The sequence below is a fragment of the Halyomorpha halys genome, unplaced genomic scaffold (genome assembly GCF_000696795.3).
Source record: "Halyomorpha halys isolate HHAL.00 unplaced genomic scaffold, Hhal_1.1 Scaffold813.1, whole genome shotgun sequence".
In the NCBI taxonomy this organism is placed as follows: Eukaryota; Metazoa; Arthropoda; class Insecta; order Hemiptera; family Pentatomidae; genus Halyomorpha; species Halyomorpha halys.
Genome location: NW_027113046.1, coordinates 599,824 through 625,538, shown reverse-complemented (window position 1 = coordinate 625,538; position 25,715 = coordinate 599,824). Strand labels below are relative to the sequence as shown.

The 25,715-nt window shown below is 28.8% G+C and overlaps 1 protein-coding gene across 3 annotated transcripts in view; it reads right to left on the bottom strand.

The window, feature by feature from the left end:
- The window catches only part of emp (epithelial membrane protein), a 234,522-nt gene that overhangs the window by 41,827 nt on the left and 166,980 nt on the right, over positions 1 to 25,715 (bottom strand). For all 3 annotated transcript variants that reach the window (XM_067050687.1, XM_067050686.1, XM_067050685.1), the window contains one exon: positions 13,390 to 13,481. In XM_067050687.1, coding sequence (XP_066906788.1) covers positions 13,390 to 13,481 — 92 coding nt within the window. The remainder of the gene's footprint in view (positions 1 to 13,389; positions 13,482 to 25,715) is intronic.

The window sequence follows — 25,715 nt, the reverse complement described above, 5'->3', positions numbered from 1 at the left end:
CCTCTACGTATCTAGGTTCCGCAATCCTACACAAGTGGTCCAAATCCTTAAGAGAGTGGTAAATCTGAACCAATCCAGTTCCCACAAACTCTTGGCTAAACTATAGCTTCCAAATTTCGCAATGCTAGTCATTTCGCCATTCAAAAATACCATTTATTCTGCAATATATGTGCCGTTATTTTTCATTTTGTTTTGAACTCTTTCTTATCTATAAATCTCTGCGAAACGGTTAGGACTTAATGATAAATAATGACTCATTATGACTCAAATAGTCAATAATAATAATAATACACATTAATATAACTTGTTCATGCCAAGTTATATTAATGTGTAAATAGCTGTAGTATTTAATTTTAAAATAAAGGGATATATTTATGATTTGTATTGTAAAATTAACGGTCAGTGAGGATTATTTGCCTAGCTACGGATCAACAATCTATAAAATTCAACAGTATAAATTCAGTCGCCATTTTAGTTGTTCATCTGACTCTGTTACCAGACCGTGTCTGCGTGAATTATATGGTGTTCAAATATTTAATTTTACTTGGGATTAATGGTAAACAGCCACTGCGTCCGATGATTGCTATGATAGTATTTAATTTAATTAAGGTTGTACGATTGGTTACCTTAATGTGAACCAGTATAGACGTGGGCCCACTAATTTTTTACCACTTTTGAAAGTTGGCCCTAACATCTGCGTCTACGAAAAGTCGGCATAAATCGATATTTTTTTGTTTATTTATGTTTTTCTTTGCTCACCGCACCACCCGACCATCTTCTCCAATCAGTAATCTACGGTCAACTATCTACGCCTCATTATTCAAGGAATGAATTTGAAAATGTTAAAATAGTTACTTTTTCAGAAAATTTTAAATTATGTTTTGAGAATTTTGCCTTATCTTAACTTATAGTATGTAGTCTTGTGTACTATTTAATATACTTTAAAATGCTACTTGCCCCATATCTGTTGGTATATTAGGGAAGCTTCTACAACCAAAACTTGTTCTCTGTTTTTAGCCCATTTTTCTGACCTTTATTGCTGTTTAGTTCAAAAACGAGTGGACATATCTCAGTAAAATTTCAATTTTTTAAAAATCTTTACTTATAGAATAACTGTGCTAAACGAGTCTGCAGGAACGACTCATGTGAAGAAATATTTTGAATTAGTTGTACAAGAAGTAACGTTCTTCTTAAACAAATAAAAAAAAAAAAAAGTTTCAAATATCAAATAAATTGATAATTCCCAAATTACATTTCAGAAAATAATTTGAAGGCCTCCAATATCGTAAAATGCCTTTAGTTAAATTGCATTTAATAATATAAATAAAATAATTAAATCTTAATAAATTTGGAGAAATTAAATATAATTTCTTTTCATTAACTTGAGAAGCGCTTTAGGTTAGTTTGATTTCTTAAATAATTTCTATTTAAAAAAAAAAAAAAATGATGAGTGAATTCATAATTGTGTCATACAATAATTCCCTCTAGAAATTACTTCAAATGGTGCCCTAAAAACGTGGTATTTCAATATTTAACCGATGCCCAAGGGAATACATTAATATATTACATTACCATATATGTTATTTATCTAATGCAAGTGTTCAATATTTAAAGGAGTGCAGAGTTTCATGGGTTCATGTTGTAACGGGAACGAGGTTGTGCCTTTCACAACAGAACCATCGTAGAGATTTCAAACTGAGGGAAACACAAAGAATTTATTTATTTGAATAATTAGAAATTATTATAGATGATAGTTATATCCGAATCAAATTTATCATATTCAAGTCAAAATATAATATACTGTTTCACAATTGGTGACTGGTAATTTTAAAAATCAATTTTTTATAGTAAATTATTATATTTCATATTAAGAATATTATTGTGTCTGATACAGACAGTTAAGTTCGCATAATATTAGCAGATATTTATATTCGTTTTAAAATTGCATATTTTTTCATTATATGCAATTTTCAAGTATATATTTTCATAATTCCTCAAAGTGATTACAAATTATTATGAAATATAAAATCACGAAACTACTTTGCTCTTTGTTTTTCTAATTTGCTGATTTACAAGACGCGACACTTGAGTATTTATGGAATCTAGCAGGAAAAAGACAATCTTTTTTTTAATTCAAAATTATTTATGCTTATTTGAAAAATTATTACTATATTTATGCAATAAAAATATGAATTTTGGAAGATACATTAGTTCTTAACTAAAGAAATTAAGTCTGCTAATTACAATTATTTTTTATTTAAATATATACAATCAACCTAAATAATTAGTAAATCACCCTACTTAAACCTTGATGTTAAAACAAATTATAATGGTATATCACTTAGCGTATCTTAAGTCGCTTTCGTTATCAATGCTGCAGGCTCATCTGAGTTATGAAAAAGTTTGAATGATTCTAAAAATACCTGATTTGTTTCGGAGATAATTGTGTCTATATCAGTCATAATTTTAAAAATTACCATTCATCACTTTTGAAACAATTTATGATTTTTTCATAAAATTTCGTATCATGATAAATTCAATTCCGATATAACTTTTATTTATAAGCTATGATATAAATTTTTTTCTCCCGTGTGGGTGACATTGGTTTATTCCATACAGCCAAAAATTAATTATCTATTTTTTATGAAATCTCTGTTGGACAGTTTGCCCAAAGACTTTGTTACTGCTATTATTTATTAAGTTAAATGTACCTGATTTAATAATATACTATAACATAACAGATGTTTGTTTATGGATGTAACATATTTTTGCATAGTCTGTTATCTTTAATATAATATCATAAATAATATTTTGATTTTTATCTAGAACTTTGAACTATATTTCTCGTTGATTCGAATATAATACATCCGGTCATCTTCCCATTGAAAAGTTTCAGTTATGCCTATTTTGTGCAGGTAAATTCCACACTTCTTCCTAAGTTAATAATTTTATAATTATAACTTACAATAAGTTATAAAAGTCTTTCGTATGGATTGAAAAGTATTAATAATTATCACAAATGTTTTCATTTGTATTAAATCGATGAAGCACGTGCGTAGCACTGACTAATACAAATTTAATAATAAATAAAAAATAAATGAAAATATTAAAAAAAGTTGTTTATGATTTTTTTTAAATATTTATTTATACATAAAACTGACTTGAACGTTTTCGTGGCTTTCAAGCAACAATGGCCTGACTACTCAGCTTTCTAAAGTTGTAGCCTACTTTCTAGTCATAGGCCTTCCTTCTCACTAATTACGGTCACCTTACTGGTATTTCGTCTGTCTAATTCACGTACTTCCAATACACAAACAAAATATATTTAAGTGTTATAAATGTATTCTTCTTGGTATAATGCACGTACAGTTTCAGTCTGCTATAATTGCAGATTTCGTATCATGAAGATACAACTATGTGAATAGAGAAGGGTTAGTTTTCAGAATCTCAAATCAGGTATTTGACTAATAGAAAATTTCAGTGAGATATTCAAGAGATCTAAAAATAGGGTCATTCAGCAAAATCCTCACGTCAGGGGAATTCCACCTGTCAGACCTGCTTTTGGAAAACGAGGGAAAGAAGGGTCCCAATACGGGCTCAATGCTCCTACATTTCATAAATACTCCCCTTATTTCATAAATTCTTTTTTTTTTTCTTCATCTCACTCTCAGGAATGAGAGATGAACGTGGCAAAATGTCAATGTTTATTTTTTATATTTATTTTTTTCGTCCTTTTTCGTTTATAAGTTTTGTTCTAAATAATTATTTTTTTAAATTTATTTATTGATAGATATTACAATCTGACACACAGTTTGGGCAATAGGTAATAGTGATGAATGATCTCATACATACTAAAATAAAAAATAGAAATAAATAAATTAAAAAAAGAGAAGAAGAAAAAAAAATAAATAAAAAAAAAATAATAATAAAAAAAAACTCTTAAAATGTGCACAATTACTAGAAATCAAAATTTATGAGTCTGCCAAGTATAGGTAGGTGGAATAAAAAATGGCGGTTGTTTTAAAACGTTAAAAAAAATTAATTTTTCATTCGGAGCTCTATATCTTTAAAATTACAAACAATACTTTTTTTTTTTTCTTATTGATAGATTTATTTATTGATAGATATTACAATCTGCCACACAGTTGTGGGCAATAGGTAATATTGATGAATGATCTCATACATACTAAAATAAAAAAAAAAATAAATAACTAAATAATTATTAGTCACAAGTTATCACTTAACCTAACAATAACATCTACATGTGTAATAATTTATATAACTATAATATTATTATGCTTGTATTCTTCCGATTTTCTGACAAAGTCTCGATAGCTCTAAACTTGAACAGATGGGTGGTCCTGATTTGTTGTTTACTTATTTATTATTAATTTTATTTTATTTTATCTTTTCTCAATCTTTATTTGATCTCAACTTACTTGTTTAATTTCCGTCTTTTAATGTGTTAAATTTTATTTTCTCATATCTACTTTTCTAATTTTAGGTGTTACTGCCTGTAAATTTTTAACCTTGTAGTTTGCGTAATTTTTCCTATTCTCGTCATTCTTTATTTTATATTAATACTATTTTATTTCTTCTATCCTTTCTATAAAATTTTCTTTTCACTTATTTTTATATAATTTTAACCCTACTTTAATTTATATTTTTGTATATTATTATCTTACTTTGTCAAAATATTTTTAGTTGTTTTTGTATCTTTTTAGCTTTGATGAAGCTCTACAAAGTGGGGCGAAACGTCGGAAAATAAATAGTTATTAACTACATGTGTCCCGTTTTGACCGTACCCCTGACTATATATAAGTTAAAAATATTTGTTTTTTCATTTTCCTATAATTGTGATTCTCTGACTAGTGGGATTTTTGTCGGGCTTTTATGTAATTTCCAATACCGAAATTCTAAAGTTTGCATATTGAGTAATACTAATAACATTAATTTAAAGTTAGGCAGTTGCAGATTATTGGGACAATAAAACAATAAATGCATGTGGCTGTGTTGTACATTATTGTTAAATTCTTCCTTTCACTGAAAACAAAAATCTGGTTACATTTCGAGATCACTTAAGAAACTAAAATAAAATCAGAACTTTTATTTATTTATTATGTTTTTTCAAATCTTTCTTGAATCTGACTTAGGGTAGAGAACAATTCTACCACCCATAGCGAATATTTTGTAGCACCTATTTTCTTTGTATCTTCCTTTTTTTTAAAATGTTTTGAATTCACGTCGATGCCAAAAAGAATATAAAATCTTCTTAGTCACGACCTACAGTGCGAATATGAACTCAGGAAATAAAAAAAAAAAAAAAAGCAGGTGTAGAATCTTCGCCAATATTTTCCTAACACAAAGAAGTACACAAACAAACTGAATCAGCTCTTTTCTGATCCAACAACAGTAAAATATCGTGTCATATATTTGTGGTCTTCATGAGCTCTGCAGGGGTCTGTTTGGCGAAGGAGATTTGTAGTCCTGTTTACAGAAATAGAAGAGTCGAGAGCGCATATCATTAATCAAGGTGGCTTTGTATTCACCGGGAACAAGTGAAGGCCTCCAAGCCTTCAACGTCATTGGCTAAGAATGTTTCGCCTCAAGGTGTATGTGATCCTTTATCGACGTTTTGTCCTGCCTGGGACAAAGGATGGCTAAATGGTGGCTCTTAATCAAATGGCGTCGCTTCGGTAGGAAGAGGACCTGTTGACCATTTGTTGTTACCATCTCAAGTAGAACATTATTAATCATACCATCCTTAACACTTTTATATTTATTATATCCCTTTATTTATAACTCTTGACTGGTATGACAACGTCGAAATGCAGATTGGAATTACAACAGACAGGTGGTTGGGAGTAGGTCAGGTTGGGTTGGAGCCACTGACCTCCATTTTGTTGCAATCACTTTGACCTTTCTTCTTAGTCATCGATGTCTTTGTTGCATGTCTATTCTTCTATAAGATTTCGCTAATGTGTTCTTTTTACTGGATAAAAACCGGCCGCATTACTTATATGGAGCCCTGATAATCTGTGAACTGCTATTTTACTTTACTGGTGCTAAATTGTTAAAAAGAGTGAAAAATCTCGAATATCATTCTTACGGAATAGTGAGGCATTAAAATGGAGATATTTTAATAATATTGGGAATTTATAAATTAAATGATGATGATACCAGATGTGAATAAATATGTTTTTATAATTTTTTTTCCTGATTTAAATTTAGCTTGCGTATTTATATCATAATACATATTCATGTTTTAGTACTGTTTCGGAGACTTTCCATTTCCATATTTACTATAATATTTATTCATCTATCTTTTTGGATTTTTTTTTATATAAAAAAAATAAATAAATTCTATTTTTCAATTTCAAAACCAAGAGTGGATTGCTTAGTTCCTTATCTACGGTAGCGATAAAATTTGGCTTTTTACTCTAAAACCTAAACATTTGGATCAGGTTTTAATGTAACAGTGTGGCCACTAGCCACAAAACCTAAATACCTGCAAATGCTTGGTAAACAAAGAAAGTAACAAACATCGGTATCCACACGCTTGTGAGTTCCAGAGAAGCAAACATTAGACGTTGAATTTGTGTCGGCTATTATCTTCGATTTACACTTTTTTTATTATAAGGAGGAACAAAATAAAAATATAGGAAATGAAAGGAAACTTGAAAATTGCTGAAGTAGGTAGTATATGATTACAAATTATAGAATTAGTCCCACATAACCTATAAATATAACTTTCTTAGTAGAAGTTTTATCATTTACTTGTTAATTTAATTATCCAGACATATTATGTGTTTATGAATGTATATTTATGCTGTGTTAAATTAAATTAAACCGTTAAAATTTATTTATAATATTCGAAACAATGTATTTTCACTCAATTATTAGAGTTTTATATACTACATGCTCTCTATAAACTAGAGTTAATTAATAAAATAATAATACAAAAAGCACAACTATTTATCTGTTGGAAGCTCTAAAACAATGCTAACCTAGTACAAACGTGTGGATGCTGCAGGAGCACTCCAAAACATATACTTGGCAAGTACATTCAGGCCAACTTGTTCCGGCTAATCCAAATAAACTATCTACTTGCATGCTAATGTGCGAATTTGGCATAGTTTGGCAAAGGTGTAGCTGCGTCTTAAGACTATTTCCTGGAACGTATTACGTTACAGTTAGTTTACCTTCCGCTTGAATCAAACACTTCGTCTCTCTCACCGTAATAGCTATTGGATTCAATCGATGGAATCTATTGATTTTTTAAACTTGCACTAAGTAGAAACTAGAGAACTAGTGTAGGATACTGTTTATTTATATATTATATCTGAAAAGGCATTAATGCTAAACTGTAAGATAAGTTTAGTCAGTTTTATATCTATGCGGGTATGCTTATACCGATAAGCATTAAATAAACTCTCAGGGAGAAAGTTCGTGAAAGAACGTTCAATCTGATTGGACTGGAAAATGTTTACTTCGAATAGAATTAATAGTTGTCTCTATTAGAAACTTCTAGTTCCCAAAGCCACTGCTAGACTGATAATTGTTTCCTATTAAAACTAGAACATGTCTTTCGTAGTTCTACGTCATCAGAAGACACTATCACCAAGGGTTCTCGTCGTTTCCGGCTCACTCCCTAGACTTCCTTGGGAAAACTCCCTCATTGTCAACTTCCGTAGTAGATTTTAATACGATGTTTTACGTAATTTAGGTTTAGAACGTGATATGTGTAGATATGGAATAATATAGCTTGAGATAAATGCTGAAGAAAGTTTAATTTCAAATATTGATTCTGTAATTGATTGGAGAAGTTGGTCGAGGGGTGCGGTAAGCAAAGAACAACATAACTAAACAAAAAAATATTTTAAGTATATATTTTTTCTTCAATTTCTTGAGATAGGTAATTATTTATTAAATAAATCAAAAATTGTATCCTTGTATAGTCTCAACACTTTTTATTCCCTTTTAATATATGAGACCAAAATGAAATTTAAATTAAATTAAAAACATGGCAGACCTGATTGAGTGGAAGGTTATAAATAGTTTGTTTTTATGGTAGTGATAGTATTGATAAATTGAAAATTAAAAGTTTTAAATATTTATGAATTTTAGAAAATAGGTAACTAAACATAAGCTTAGGCAAGCTGATTAATAATAAATATGACTCTCTAATAATTGACTTTTTATAGGGTGATTTGAATTATAATTAATGACCTGGGCAGAATAGCCTGCAAAAAATTTTTTAATTTTGATGTGAGGTGAGAATTTATATTGAAGGTATGCTATATTATTAGTGATAATGTTGTTGTTATAAATGTTACGAATGAATATATAATATGAGCTGTTAAATATTTAGATTGTCCTTGAGGATGGCCGAAATGGCTTAAACGTTGCACTATTGATGGAATAAAAAGTGTTGAGACTATACAAGGATACAATTTTTTATTTATTTAATAAAAAAATATTTATTTTTGCCGATGTTTCGACCCGATTTTCAGGTCTTTATCAGGGAGTAAAGCGGAGAAGGTAGGCTAAAACTTGAGTTATGAGTTTTAGCCTACTTTCTCCGCTTGACTCCCTGATGAAGACCTAAAACTCAGGTTGAAACGTCGGCAAAAATAAATATTTTTTTGTTTATTTATGTTGTTCTTTGCTGCCCGCACTCCCCGACCAACTTCTCCAATCAGTATCTATGGTCAACTTTCTACACCTCATTGATTCTTTAACTATCTGAAGGTCCAGCTACACATTTACCAAACTATGACCAATTCGCTCATGCATAAGCGTGTGGAAGGGTTATTTGAATAGGTTGATATAGATTGGCTTGAATTTGTGGCCGACACGTTGAATGTGGGTTTTTAGACACAAGTCAAAGGGCGTTTGGGCAAGCATCCACATGTTTGTGCTCAATTAGTATTTAATATTAATAATAATAAAGGCCTAACGAACCCGAAGGTTGATGCGGTTGATGCCGATACCACCAAACGCTCTCTGCATACATCCTTCCAGTGATGCCCCTCCAAACCCCATTCCACTAAATCTGTTTTAACGTAATCCTCCCATCTACGTTCCGGTCTACTCCTCAGACGTTTACCCGTTGGTTCAGTGTTCATTAATATTTTAGGGGTCCGCTCGTTTCCAGGCCCTACAACCTTACATGCCCATCTTATACGCCGCAATGATATAACTTGAATTATATTTACCGGGTGTAGGTCCCTTAATTCAGCCTTGTGTAATATTCTTAATTCTCCCGTTAATTAATCCTTTTTCGGTCCGAATATTTTGCGTAATACTTTATTTTTGAAAACCTTAAGGTGCTGTTCATCCCTTAGTGTAAGAGGCCACGTCTCGCATCCATAAAGAACAGTGGGAAGGGTAATAGTTTTGTAAATTCTAATTTTTAAGTTTTTCTATAGAAGTTTTGCTCAGTATGTATTTACTTTTTATAATTATTTCCGGATAATTATTTATGTTCTCCGTTTTATAATCGATTAAAGAATTTCACCAACGTTCAGAATTAACTCTAGTTTAAGATTATATGTTTTAAAAGTTTATTAATTTGGTGTAAATTCATCACCATACAGTTATTTTTTTTTAAAATCATATTACTTAGTATGATCTACCTATTTTTTAAATTAACAACTATTGTAATATTTGGTCTAATAAATATGTCAGCTTCAACTAATACTGAGCGAGATTCAAACCCACAATGACTGGCAACCATGGCAGGTTCATATCGTGTAGCAAGCTCGTTATATAACAGACATACAGACGGATTGTACACACTTTCCCCGGTCTCGTGTAACAGTGGCACACTGTACTCCATTGTGTTCTCTTTCGGGATCCTTGCGTCAGATATCTAGATCGCCCATTACCCATCTGGAGTAACCGTGACGGACATGTCTAAAGTTCTACCAATCCTCTGAAGCCTTTTTTTACATGGAAAATATCTTTGTTTTCTTCAGGAGGAAGAAACTGAATTGCAACCTGCATGTAACTTCTGGTTGCAAAAAGATGGTAGTGTCGTTATCCATTCCAATATAAGTTTATAGTATCGCAGATTCCTTATTTTACTATGTATTTCGATAGAATTATTTTTTTTTTAAAACTAATAGTAAATGTTTTAAACGTAAAATAAGTATGCCTCTTAAGGGGTTTCAAAAACGGACTGGGATGTCAAGATTTCATCATGCTATTTTTAGTTATATAATCATAAAGAGATTGTAACATCATCGTCGTACATCGTCCAATATTTTTTTAAATTGAATATTTTAAAGGTAAGTAACATAGGCTCTATGAGAGAGCGAGAATGGTTGGTCCCATTGAAGAATTTTAAAATATTGAGTTTCTAGATTGTTTTAAAAAAGCAATACGTCACACAAAGGTTGTGGGAACCAGAAATTGTCTTAAAAAATAATAAAATAACTACTTATTTCATGTTCAGTGGAATCTAGTTTTGTTTAGGTAAAATATGGAGGATGTCATATTGAACTATTCCCAATTTTTTTTTCCTTCCTCTTCCGGCTAATTGTTCCACACTTTTCTCAATTAAGTGTCAGGAGGTTTTACTCATTAACTTGAAATTATTTAATTTTTATCACAGGGAAACTTTCATTCGAAAATAATTATATTAGAGAATTCCGTGAAAGAATATTTCTGTCTTCTTTGATGTGTGACATGCTTAAATAAAAACAATTTTGAACTGAACCAAATAATTATGACATATATATTTATATTTATATAAATATTATATATATTTATAAGTTCAATCTGTAAGTTTTTATTTTTTTGTTCTATGTAATGTAAATTTGGTAATTATTTTTCTGAAAAAGTGTTTTTTTGTGTATTTTTACACCATTCTAATGTATTTTTTTTATTCTTATTTAAAGAACCGACATTCTGTACTAAGATCGATGAACAAGAACGAGCTCTCTGGTTTGTTTGTTTTGTCAAGAATGTTTCCAACCCTGAATGCAAGGTCGCCCAGTTTTAAGTATACGAGCAACCAACCTGTCTACTTCGTATTTACGAGCAATTAAGGAATTTAATTTCATTTTTTTAAATAAAGAATAATCCATTTACGTTTTATAATTCGTTTAAAGAAAAATATAAAACCACGAGTGAGCAATCTGCTAGCGTAGAATAAGTGAAGAGTCAAGGAATTTATCGAATATGAAAGAAAAATCAGTCAATTTTTATTAAAAAAACTCGAGAGCGAACATGCTCTCATGACTTCGAGTCATTAAATGTCACTAGAAATTTAAATTGATTCGTTCACAGGTATAAATATTACACAAGTAAACTTATTAATGGTGTACTTATGGATTTTTTTGTGTTAAATAATACTCTACATTGTTACAAGAACTCATAGAATTTCGTTCTTCTGTTTTAAGCTAGCATATAAAGTATTTTAGGACTTTTTTTTTGCAGTCAACACATCCAATTTTAGGAAGTTTTTTTTGGCCAAGACTCCCCCATTGGAGTCCTATACTGCGTAACCATGGTTGGGGGTCAAAGTTTTTCATTTTGTGGGACCCCCACTCAATGAAAAAGTCGACGCCCCAGGCCGGATTCGAACCGGCACAACCAATAGACATCAATTGGTAAGACTGTGGCTTAACCACCCAATTTTAGGAAGTTATTAATTAAAGATTAATTGAATATCTCATATTGATGAGTTAAATTTTTATTAAAATCTTGATTTTTAATATTTATTTGACTGGGAAAATTTAAGTTTTTAAATAAACTGAATAAGTTAATAAGAATTAAGTGCTTTTAGTAGAAAACTCTTCAGTTGCCTTCATTGTTTGTCTCTTCTTCATGTTTTCTCAGTATATATATCATGGCCTGTTATAACTATTTCAACGCCTTAAAATTTTACCAAAAATAGCCTGGAAACATGGAAAAGTAAGGGAATTCCATAAAATGATTTTGACATACACCCTTTGGAAGTTTATTGTTTTCTTGTACCGACATAAATAAAAAAAAAAAAAAAAAAATTCATGTTTTGTTTTTATAACAAGGAAATTCAAGGAATTTTTATAATATGAAAAAGTTAGGAAATCAAGGAAGTTTTTTAATATGAAAAAGTTAGGAAATCAAGGAAGTTTTTTAATATGAAAAAGTTAGGAAGTCAAGGAATTTTTCTAATATGAAAATGTTAGGAAGTCAAGGAATTTTTCCAATATGAAAAAGTTAGGAAGTCAAGGAAGTTTTCTAAAACGAAAAAGGTAGGAAGTCAAGGAAGTTTTCTAATATGAAAAAGTTATGGAATTTTATTTTTAAAAAACTCTTGAAAGTCTAGGATTTTTATAAATCTTGGGAAGTCAAGGAATTATTCAGATATTGAAAAGTCTGGGAAATTTTAATAAAAAATATTCCTTATGGGTATTTCGTGTTAAATAATGCTTTGTATCGTTTTTAACAATACTCTTTATTGTTAAAAGAACTCATATGACATCTGTATAGTATTTTAAAGTAGCATATAAAGCAATTTAGTACTTTTTTTAGAGTCAATACCTCCACTTTTAGGAAGTAATTATTTAAAGATTATTAAGTGAGTATCTCATATAGATAAGTTAAATTTTTATTAAAATGTTGATTTGTTACATCTATTTTTCAAAGCTGACATAAATAAAAAAAATTAAATAAAGTTAATATTTTGTTATAACAAGGAAAAAGTGACAGAAAAAATACCGATGTAGTTATATAAAGAGAGCACAAATTTTTGAAAATGGTTTGTTCCACTTTCCCTGTAAACCGGTCGCATGTAGATGTCTTAGAAACCTGTTTAGTTTTTTCTAGAATTTTAAACGTGATTTTTTACTATGTTCAAGAAAGATTAGATAGATGATAAAAAAAAAATATATATTATAAAAAACATATACCTATGGACCTGTTCAATGCTATTTTATTTTGATTTAGGTATGTCAAAAAAATATATAGAATACCTGGACTGTATTTCACTGAAATATTCTGTAATATAAAATATTATACGAAGTAGCATTAAAATAAATATATTTGTAACCTGAAGAAGGTTACAAGCATTGTTGTGATAAAGTTTTAACAAATAGTGACTGTGATAAATGATTTTAATTTTGGTTTTAATGAGAATATTGACTAATTAGAAATTGTTGTTTTGACCTGGGCAGAATAGCCTGCATGGAGTTAGAGTTTTAAATTATATAATTCCAAAATTGTATTAAGTAGATTGTCCCTGAGGATGGTCGGATTGGCCGAAACGTCGGACTTATAAGAAAAATAAAGTTTAGAGACAAAAATGGATAGTAATTAAATTATTTATTTAAAAAAAAATTACCAGTCTCAAGAAAGTGCTTAAGATTATAAATAAAATAAAATAATTTTTTAACTCACCTTATCTATGACTAGGTTGACAATACTGCTAAAGAATATCGCTATGAAGATTCCGACGAATATGAGAATCAGCGAGACTATGATGACTACCCCTGTAACAGAAATAAATAAATTAATTAACTAAGTTGTATTACTTTAATTATGATTTTTTATGAATAATTATTTTTTAAATATTCCTTCTGCTGAAATATTTTTACAAGCGTTTTGTTGTTGTAGACCTTTTTTTTTTTTTGACACAAATACGTAATAGACAACGAAGTACTAACTTAGTGAAATAATTAGGGTATACAATTAATTAAAAAATAATACGCTAATAAAGTCCCAATTACCGTATTAAACTGTATGAGATTTAATACTAAACCAACAGTATGAGAACGTTGCCTTATGTAGTATGAAAAGTTCCCAGGTATGTGTAAGTGCTGATACTGTTATGTTTAATGACTTCATTAAACATTCAATTCACATGCAATCTATTCAGTAAGTTAAATTTGGGTTTTATAGTTTCGAATCAGTTGTTACATGTGACTTTTGAAAAGTTAAAAAAATTGTATAAGTTACTTATGGAAAACGTTCTGTAAGTATCAGATAATTAAAGGACTATGCTCTTAATTTAAAATCGCAATGTGGAACTTATTGATGTACTTCAGCAGTACTAAAACTTAAAAATTAAATTGTAATTAAAAACAAGTTCGACGCCGTTGATTTATATTGTCTTTTTATTAAACGAGAAAAAGAACAGAGAGAGCATATCTGGTCTTTAATAAAAAATCTTTTTCATTGATGAAGGTGTTGAGTTCTCTTTATTTTGCTCTCCTAATAGAAAAAGCTTACCCGTAGTAAATTTAAATATTCATGAGAAGAATATCGAAGATTTGAAGAAGCCCATAGTCTTCATTGAATATTTTTACATTCAGATTCTCAATAAACTCACTGGCAAGTAAGCAATCGCAGAACTGGAGTCAGAAATAATATCTTATATGGTCAAGTAGAACGTTTTCTGTTTATTTTTATATTAACTCAATTTATTAAATTTTTTTGTCAACTTGGAAGTTATATAAATAAACAAAAATATTATTTATTATTATATAAACAATACTTAGAATTTTTTAATCATTTTTCATAAGTTACATTTCGGTTTAATATTATTTATTTCATTTATTGATTCATTGCTTTTACTCTCTGTGACTATACTATTAATATAATTGTTATTAAGAAGATATTTTTTTATTCATTAAAATTTTTGTAAATATGGATTTTTAATATTATTCTGTATTGTCAATTATCAATTTTATTTTAATTTATAATTAGAAATTACGTTTTGGTTCTGTATTATTGATTTCATTCTATTTTATTAGTTGATTATTTGCTTTCTACTCTACGGCACTGAAACCAAATTTTTATTTTTGTATGATTATTCTGAAGGAATTTGTCCCAGAATAAATAAAGAATTTTATAATTATTATAATAAAGAAAAAAATGAAAAAAAGATACCGAAAGTTGGTTTACTGCAGAAAAAATACAAGTAAAATTTTTTGAATGTCTAATGCTCTATATATATATTGCTAAAACTCGACCCGAATTATGTACAGTTTAATTGTATACAACGTTATTTTTATCTTTTAAAATGTTTGTACTTAATCTTTTTTTTAAATTTCTTTAAAAAAATGCAACATTTCTCGTTTCTGAAATAACCGTTTCAACTGTCTTTGAAGTTCTTAATATTTAAGAAGTAAATTCCTCAATTTGGTAAAACTCTTGTGGGCGAGCGTGATTCGGACCTAATCACCTCCTTGCACAACCGTTGGTATAGTTACAGTACTTCCTCACAAAGTACTGCATCCCTGATCCTTCATAGGTAGCTGTACAGATTTAATTTTAAATAAGTTAATTAAATTGTACATGAGTTTACGCCAGCGTTTGAACAGATAATTCTGACCATTTGACAGCAAAAAACTTCACTAAACCTTTGGCTCAATGTTTAATTTATTATTTTAACCGTTATGATGAGAGTTTTGATATAATTCAAACTGTAGCTAAATGGACGTAACCGTGTTTGTAACAAGGCTACTCATGTATCTTAACCTATTTACATGACATTGAATTTTCCAAAAATAACCTGGACATTTGAGGGAATTCCATATTTGGTAGACAGTCTTTATATAATGTTAATAGGATCAGAAAGATAGTAGATCTGTTTGGTAGTTGAATCACTAACAATAGATTTTCCCAACAGTATCCTCCTTCGTACTGCTCTGCATACAAAATGGCCGATAGAACTGTAGAAGAACCGCTGATGGACACAATCTGATCCTTATCGGTCCATCCAGTTCTTGTAAATGGGAAGAGTCGTCGGAGAAGATGAAAGGTCAGTGAAACTTGAGTCGATTCGAATTCAAGGGCCGAAGCATCCTATTACATCTACAGTGCTTTAGAATCTCCATAACAACCAGCAAAACCACACGAGAAAATACTGTAGATTATTTAAAAATATGTTATGATTGGTTTAGCGTGGTTTTTACCAATTTTACGGTATCGATTTGAGTAAAGCAATTTTCTTGTCAGAGATGGTTATTTGCATCAAAATCTATAAATCTACACTTCTTGAGAGTATTAAGCTCTTATAAAAAAAGTATCTTATTAATATCAGTTATTCTCTTTCAATAAAAAGTTAAATATTTTTATTCTTCATCAATTCTTAGTTAATTGGACGTGTCGTGCTTAAATGAGCATCATCAAAACTGTAATAATATACAATTCGAAATTTAAATAACCATCCTAAAATATAAAATAGTTTTCAACAACAAAACGTTGTTCGATTGGGGATTTAAAAAAAAAAAAAAATCACCAAATTTTTGTCATACTAAATGTATCTTTATTTAAAATTTTCTTCATCTTTTCAATATCCTCTTAATTTTTTTTCTATCTATAACATTGGAAAAAAAAATCATTTAATATCCAGAAGTTAAAAGAAATCAAAACATAAACAGAGGACGAATAGACGCTTAAAGAAAATATGAAATAAAGATGTATTTAATATTAATTAAAATTGGGTGATTTTTTTTTTAAATGAGAAGTATAACAATGGATTATAGAATGAGTTAAATTTTTAGTACGGTTTATATATATTAATAGGTTGTTCTTTAAATATATTTTATGTTTTATGATAGTTTTTTTAATTGTGAATTTTATAATATAATATAATTTTGAAGATGACCTCATTAAGCTCGAAACGTTCATTATAATAAAAAATTGAAGTAGTAAAGAAAAGTTGAATTTGTTGTTGGAATACTACTACTACTAATAATAATAATAAATACTAATATATAATTAATATACTATCATAACTCTTTAAAAATATTTAGTAGAAATTTATTTTATTTTTGTATGTTTTTTTTTTTTTTATTTCTGTTGGATATTTCATTAGTTCTAAGCAGTGCTAAATGTGGGGAATATTGAATATTCATTTACTAGATTTGGTCAATGGTTTAGCAATTATTTGCAATTTATTCATTTAAGGTTTATCAACCATACCAATTACTATGACTTCGGGAAACATAAAATATTAAAAACTGTAGATAATAATCACAAACATAAAATAATAGAATAAAATTATATTAACAAAAATTTAAATATTGTATGTAAAATACAAACAGATGTGAGTGGCATAAACATACATAATGCAAATATTATTGATAAACTGAAATTCTTAAGTAATATTTATTGCATTTTTAACCTAAATATTTTAAATTAGGTGTATTAAATTATACAGTATAGAATTATAATCAATATAAATTATTAGTATAAAATTATAGCCACAGCCATCTTGATAACTCTTTTATAATATATTCTGCTTTGGAGTTCGAGTCTCTGAGTCTGTGTGCAGTGAGTGTGCATATGAAATGATTGTTCCTGAAGATGAAATTCGAAAAAATAATTTTTTTTATAAATTAAATAATAATTAATTTAGATGTTATTTTTACTTTAAGAGGTAGAGTTTACTTAAATGTGTTATTATTTTTGTTTTAAATTTATCCAATTTTTTATTACTTATTAGAAGGTTATAACTGTGGTAGCTCAAATTTATAATGCATGCTAAATCTAACCCTGAATCCATTAGATCGGCGATATTTTCGTCGTAATGAATGAAATAAAATTAATAAATAGATATTGTATGTTAATACTTTTACGAAAAAATAACAATCGTTTAATAACGATCCTGGAGCTAAAATATTTATTTAATGGTGCATTATCTATTATTGATAATATTGTCCTCTTGTTCCTATAAGTTGTAGGAATTCCTGGTCATAGAATAACTATCAGTCAATTTTTCTTTTCTATCGGTTTTTTTTCTTCTTCCGAATGCTTTTCCAGTCGTTCAATTTCCCCTATTCTTGGACAATGTTCCGATTTCATAAGAAAGTTCTTTTCTTCGGTGTAGGGTGCAATTCAGGAAACAGCTTCTTCCGAATTGGAAATCGAAACTTATGTCCCGCCATTATTCAATAGTAAAATAGAAAATGTTTCCTTTTCATGTATATTTCCGTATTTTCTAATTGCAGGATGACCAATCGTCAGTCTATTGTGGTCATGATTTATTGGCTTAGAATGTGTGAATAATTTGAATTTGATTAAATATTTCTTCAGCAGGCATTGTAACTAGTTACTAATAAATAACTGCTACCTATTGTGGAAGAAGTTACTTAATATATATCATAAAATAATTAGTCTAGTGCACCAGTTTAGTAGATAAATACAGTAAGAACCTGACTTAGAGCTAAGTAAGGAAAAAAAAGATTTTCTGAATCTACGGTATAAAATCAAACATGGCGTCTTAGATAGATTTTCTTTAACAATGATAAATACCACTTGAAATTGAATTAAGTTGAATTAAATATTCTTTACTTATTGTGGGAAAGGTCCCTTTAATAAGCAGGTGGTAATATACAAAATTTTTAACATTAAAAATAATGGAATTGTAAAACACAAAAATAATATAACTTAGAAAAAAAAATGAGGCAGTAATGATTATTATATTATACGTTTAAATAAATACTATAGGCATTTAATTTTAATGTTTGTATTAAATGGAAAATCTAATCAATAAAAGAAATATTATAAAATAAAATCATCTATCGTATCAATAATTATAATGAAACTAACTTGTAAGAAATAATAGAAAAAAAATATTTTTTTTTTTAGATTTCATTATTAAGTAGTCTCAAAGACTAATTTGTAACTAGTGTAACTAGTTTATTTTATTTTTATTTTTAAATAATAAATTAGAATTCTTAGAAGAAATAAATAACTCCAACAAAATAAATTAATCGATCCCAAGGAAAATAATATAAACAGATTAAAATATCTCTACTTAGGGCGTGGAATTAAACCACAAATAAAATTAATAGCATGCTCCATTGACGTCCGTCCGCGTAGCAGAGACTTGCGAAGGACAAACTTCAATTAGAAGAAACGATTTTCGAAAAGCAAAAGAAAGAGACTTCGGAATAATTTAAAAACTTGCCAGGGCAAAAATATGCGTCTAACAGAAACCTGTTTCTCAAACGGGTTTGGATTTTATTTTTTTCTAGTGCCACTAAACGTCCTTGCTCAGCTGAAACCTATTGCACTCAACTTCGTTGCGTTATAGATCCTGTGGAGCTGCATTTAGGTCGAGACCTCTGATTAGCGGACAGAAATGCTGGTTGGAGTTTTATATTTATACGAGTTTTTTTTTGTTCAAGTACTCCGTTGAGGACTTATGCGGGCCCAGAGTGAGTGTTAGGATTAATTAAGGCCGCCGCGAAATAAAATTAAATCACCCTGCTGGGATTCGTACCCACAACCTGCTGAACCAAGCGCGCTCTGGAACCCACGCCGCAGCCTGCTCAGCTATCTCTAAACAACTATACTTTACTATTTTTCTTCTTATGTCTAATATATATGTTTTGTTTATGGTAACAAATTAAACTTTTAGTATTCTTACTATCTCTCTGGATACAAAAATATCCCTATAAATTTTTCTAATGTTCTGACATAATTTCAAATATCTAAAATAAATATTAATTAATTATTATTATTTTTGAGAGGTGGTGTGGTTTACCATTGCTGCAGTGACAGCGCCGAGCCTATAGGAGCTAGAGACGTACCGTTAGGTACTGCGCTGGACCACACGGTCACTCACCTTTTGTCTTAACTCGCTGGGACCAGTTCCTGTGACCTGTCTATCACTGCGTCCCGGTCTCTGCTGCACCACGCCATAACTCTACCTTTGTATACTATATTGGTTCTTTAAGATCTGGAGGCCATATTATTTTGAGAAGGCACGAATAACATTGTTTCAGGTGTTCCTCAAGGGTGCGTGTTCATTCCTATACTGTTGTAATTTTTTCCTATAAATTTATCTAATTATATAAATAATGTAATGAGGTGTTTAGGATTACTTTTGATTTCGCTCTTTTTGGACTTGTAGTAGGTAAGAAGCGCGCGAAGTGATTATTGATTATTACTCAAAAATGGTTTCCTTATAAATTTAATATAACTTAATGGGACAGGGAGAGGAAGAGGAAGAGAGGATAGAGTTATAATTAACTAAAACGCTATTAAAATGAATCTTATTTTATTTGTGCCAACATTTAACTCTAAATTTTAGGCCTTCATAACCGTTATGTAAAAAACAAGATATGAATTATACATAGTAGATTAAAAAAAAACAACAATATTATAAGAAAATAACCAACAATAATTTTACTTATTAATGATTGTTTTTGCGCCCAAGGGATGTAAATATAGAAGTATAGATATCCTATAGTTTTCTCAGGATTGATTATAATATAAATTTGAAATTTGATTATCGAAAACAGTTATTTAAAAAAAGTCTCGACCACATGGGGATGGATTATAAATTTTTTTTTTATTGAAATATTGTATGTTGTGTTCAATATCGCTGCTTCATATTCAGAGTAAGATGAAAGTAACTTCAGAAGAACTTATAAATTGTTTGTACTTCGGATAATTTATAGACCTTTATATTTATTTTTATTATACCTTTATATTTATATTTACCCTGCCTCATAAATTGGGTAAAAATGTGCCGTTCCAGCGTGATTCTGACCAAATCACCTCCTTGAACAACCGTTGTTCTAGTAACAGTACTTCCTTATAAAGTACTGAACCCCTGACCCTTCATGGGTTGTATTGGTACAGATTTTAATTTATATTTTTGTACCTTTGTTTTGATTTTTAAAATAAATTGTATTTTATTTAGTCAGTTTCTATGGGTAATTACTTATCTTCAGAATAGACTGCTTTGAAAGTATTAGGTATTTTATATTTGTATTTCTCTTATATTTACCTTAAAGTATTTGTAGAAATTGGGCTCAAAAGACAAGGTCTACATGACCAATTCGGTTTCAATTTGTTGAAAATTTAGTATAGTTTATACGTGTATAGAATAATATTTGTAGAAAAAATCTCTCGTTAATGTCTGAAATGAGAAGTAAAAAATAAAACTTTTACCGATTTTCTGACGTTTTATTATTTTTAACCATGAAGGTGCGATTTTTGGACAAAGACTGTTCTATGAATTTACACACTAGATTAAATTTTCTACAATCCAAGACCAAACTTATATCTAAAGAACTAATTGTCTTTGATGTACAGCTTCTGAAAAAAAAAAAATATGCAGAAGCGAATTTCTAAAAATTTTACTTCCCGTTGAAAAATATACAGTGAACTCGATAAACTTGTCCTTCTGCTTATAATCAAAACGGCTAATTTACAATTAAGGCAGCCGATTTTCCCTGAAATGGCATGATGATTATATCCGGTTGGAAGAAGGCCTACTAAAAGGCGTTTCAGGGACGGAAGAAACTCGTTCATGGAGTTACCAATTACTTCCTCTAACCTGCATACTATAACTCGTTCAGCAAGAATTAACTCAAAATTAGTGATATGAAGAGATGAGAATGTAACAAATTGAATTTTATGATTTATACAGCTTTCCAGTATATGGTAGTATATTCCAATATAATAAGTATTCGGAAAGAAATGTTGAATTTGAGTTTTCGACTAAGATACACGTTTTGAGGTCCAATACAATGAAGTTCAAATAACGAACCCTAACTCTACTAAATCTGTTTTGTGCAAACCTCCCATCTACGTCTCGGTCTATCCTTCGGACGTTTACCTGTCGGTTCAATGCTTATTAACATTTTAGGGATCCTCTCGTTACTAAGCCCTGCAACCTTACATGCCCATCATATACGCCGAAATGCTATAACTTGAATTATATTTACGGGGTGTAGGTCCCTTAATGTAGCGTTGTGTAATCTTCTAATTTCTCCCGTTATTTAATCCTTTATCGGTTCGAATATTTTGCGTAATACTTTATTTTCGAAAACCTTAAGGCGCTGTTCATCCCTTTGAGTAAGAGGCCACGTCTCACATCCATAAAGAGCTCGTTCTTATCCTCATTGAAATAGTCTGACAAATCTTGGATAACGAATTTTTAAAATGTTTTCTTCTTCAGTGTTAATTTATAGTAATAGGGCAAGACAATTCTCAACGCTTTATATCTACCCTATAGATATTCAGTGCGCCTCCCCCCCCCCACACTACTACATAAATTGGTTTAAATGTAGCTCTTCCCACATAATAAGCTATATCGGAAGGTTGTACATGTATATTTTTTTTTTGTTTTTGATAAAGGGCTCAGGAAAAAAAATCTTCTGCTGTACCTTTGTTTTATTTTAACAATAATAATAATAAACATTACCTCAAATTAACGCTTTGAAAAATTAATGATGGTACTTAGTCGAAATGAGTATTCAAAATATTTTAACAAACACTATTATTATATTATTAATATATTCAGACTCAATACTATACTATCAAAGAGGACACCAGAAATGATAAAAATAATTGATTTTTAATTAAATGGAATATTTTCTTACAATTTATTTCTGTAACGGTGCCTATAGAACGAGAATTTCAGCTATAGGATAGTACAAAGAGAATAAACAACTCTCTTTATTAACCGTGAAGTATTCCTTGGAACGAATTATTTAATTATTGAGATCGAACTCGGCTTTTATGTATAGCGTTTATGGTCATAATTATTAAACATAAAAGTGTACAGAAAATTAATTTAAATTGATGTATAAAAACATTACTAAAGTAAGTAAGGTTTTTCCTAGTCCTAAATGTTCTTCCCGCAGGTAGCCGGTTTGTTTATTTCTGTTTAATATTTTATAAATTTAAATGAATTGGCAATTACTTTATTTATTGATAATAATACAGTATGCCACGAAGTTGGGCAATGAGTAACAGTGGTAATTGTACACTTTCATACAAAAAGAAAATGAAAAATATTATTAGTAAAAATATATTAATATAAAAATAAATAAATTTGAATTAGTGTTTGAATTTAAATTTCGTACATCCGATTTTTGTTTCGCCATAGAAAAATATAACATGAAAGTTTATTATTTTTAGAGCATATGCGCAAAAAAGTCATAAATAGGATTGTTGGAATGTTTACTTAATAATTTAGCAAAAATACTTAACAAATTTTGTGTTCGTAATTTATAGATAATATTAAAATAAAAAGGCACTATTTAAAATATTATGAAGTATAATAACAATAATTAATTACGTTTATGATAATTGGATTGAAATTTTAACTATATACAATATACTGTTGGTTTACAAATCGAATACTGAAGTATTTGAAATATTGGATGATAAAAAAAAATCTTTAATGTTATGGGCATACTAGTTTTACGTTTTATAACATTTTTATGATATTAATAAATTCTTCGGTCTTTAATATTTATTTATCCTTGGACTGATCCCTTCAGAATAATATTACAGGTGTCAAAATTATGCTTTAGGGCCTTAGAGTAAAATACAAAATTTTCAAAATAAAAAAATAATTATAAAGCATCGGAAGTATAATTATAATTCTGAATTTGATAAGATAAAAAAATCATAATTAACAGAATATATAAAATAAAATAAAGCTATATATCATATTATAAATCATAAAGTGACTAACTTCTAATAAAAAGGGAAAAACAAATAAATGAAAAAGAATCAAATAAAAATAATAAACAAAAGGTACAATTACTGTTAATATACACATTTACAAGTTTAAACGAAAATCAGAATTATCAAATACAGAAGATAAATAAATAAACTAACATAAATGGATAAAAAAATAAAATAAAATAAATCCTCTAACAATAATAAATCTTAAGGATATGATTATTATAACATTAAATAAATTACAATACTAATATCCTTGGACTGGAAAAAACAAATAATTCTGTTTCACTTGTAAGCCTATAGTATAAGAGATTAGATTTTTTTTTAAGTCGTATAATTTTTATCTCTGAAAAATTTATATGATACAGGAGACTAAAATCTTGTGATTTTCCCTTGTAATTGATTATGAACTGAGTATCTGTTTTCAAAATAAGTAGACGTATTACCACATAGCCGACTGATTGTCAATGTTCGACTTCGGCTCACCTTCAAAACAGGCCATGTAGTTTTTTAGCTGATCGGATCGTTGCCAGAACGCAAAAAAAAAATAAAAGACATCCTTCGGAGACCATTATCTTAAAACGTTGATTGCGATAACCATTTTTTTTTTTTATTGAGGACAAAGAACAAGGTTGTATCGTGCGGTTAACCAGATATCGCATGCTTTATCTTTTGTTTTGAAGTTTCGAACCACAGATTGCTACTTAGAAAAAAAGTAATATGTCTGAAGTATCAGTATTATTTGGAGTATAAACTCTTTTTACAACTTTCTTTTAAGTTGGAGGCTGTTGGAAGTATTACACTTCTATAAAACTTTCGTTCTAGTCACTCGAAGGAGTGAGAGGTTCTCTAGACCTCATAACTATCATTATAAGAGGTTTTCTTATTTCAAAACTGAAATAGTAATCGATTTTGAAAGTTACTATAGTAGGTAGCAAGCTTGATGTTAACAATAACAAATTGAACTTATTTACCTGTAGAAATAATGGCTTTAGCTATAAATGAGTATATAGTCTTCAATAAATACTTTTATGTAGGAATATATGTTTATATATTTTTTTAAGAAACTTATTTAAAGAACTTTAAAAGCTAATTAAGACTGAGATAGAAAGTTGCTACTTATTATTGATTTCTGTATGGTTTTTTCCTCAACTTTAAAAAACTGAGAATAGGCTTACATTTCCTGTATACTGATTTTTGGAACTTTTTTACTCATGCATCCAGGAAATAAGGAGATAGGGTCCGAGAACGTTCTAAGAAGACTGATAACAATATGGATGAGAGATCTACATCAATAATCTCTTAAATTACATCAATCTCACGGGAAAGATACCGCTAGAATTGTTCTTCCTCGTTCCTGACAAGTAGCTTTATCAAGTAATAAAATAAACTACGCAGCTGACTGTAAGTTAATATGCTCATAGATAAATTAAAAAAAAATTAATAGTAAAACTTAAAGGAATAGATTTTGTAATTAGGATAAAAATGAAATAAGTTCCACACATATAATCCACATAATATTTTTCTAGCTTAAAAACATGATATAAAAGTCCCGTTTGAAAACAATATAAAACTTCTAAAAAAACAAAGTCGGATAAAAAAGTCTTGAAAAAAATTTAAATACTTTCTCAAGTTGTATACATGAAAATATATTTTAATAATCCGAAGATGAAACCTAATCGAAAATGAAAACGTTACAGATATGTGGAATATACAAAAAATAAAAGTGTTACTAATATTTTGTTATTATATAGTTTTATATTGATAAAAATGGTTTTTTTTTTTAATCATTTCGATTGATTTTTAATAATTAAAAATGAAACTTACTTAAACACTAAACATAATAATGTTATTTATAACAAAGTAAAAAAGTAGTATCGTTGAGTAAAGTATTTTATTTACTGAATCAAGGATAAATATAGTTTTGAATTACACCTTACTAAACTTATTTTGTGTCAGTGCCACCCAATGTGGTTAGTGTTTACCTGTGATTAAAAGTATACTCAGTGTTTTTTTAAAAGTTGTAATCATTCATGATTGGTCTAAGATATAGTTTCTGAACTTTTGGGTAATGTAAAAACAGTTTTGAACATCTGTAGTTAAAGACATGGTATAACATTTACTCAAGTTAATAGAAAAGTAATTTTTACTTACCGTTTTAAAGAATTAAATTTTTTTTTTTAGATTCTCAAGGATCAGTCAGTTAAAGTTATTATTGATTGATCTTGAAGAACCTCCAAAAGATATATCATTAAAAGTCAAGAATTTTGTCCAAAATACAT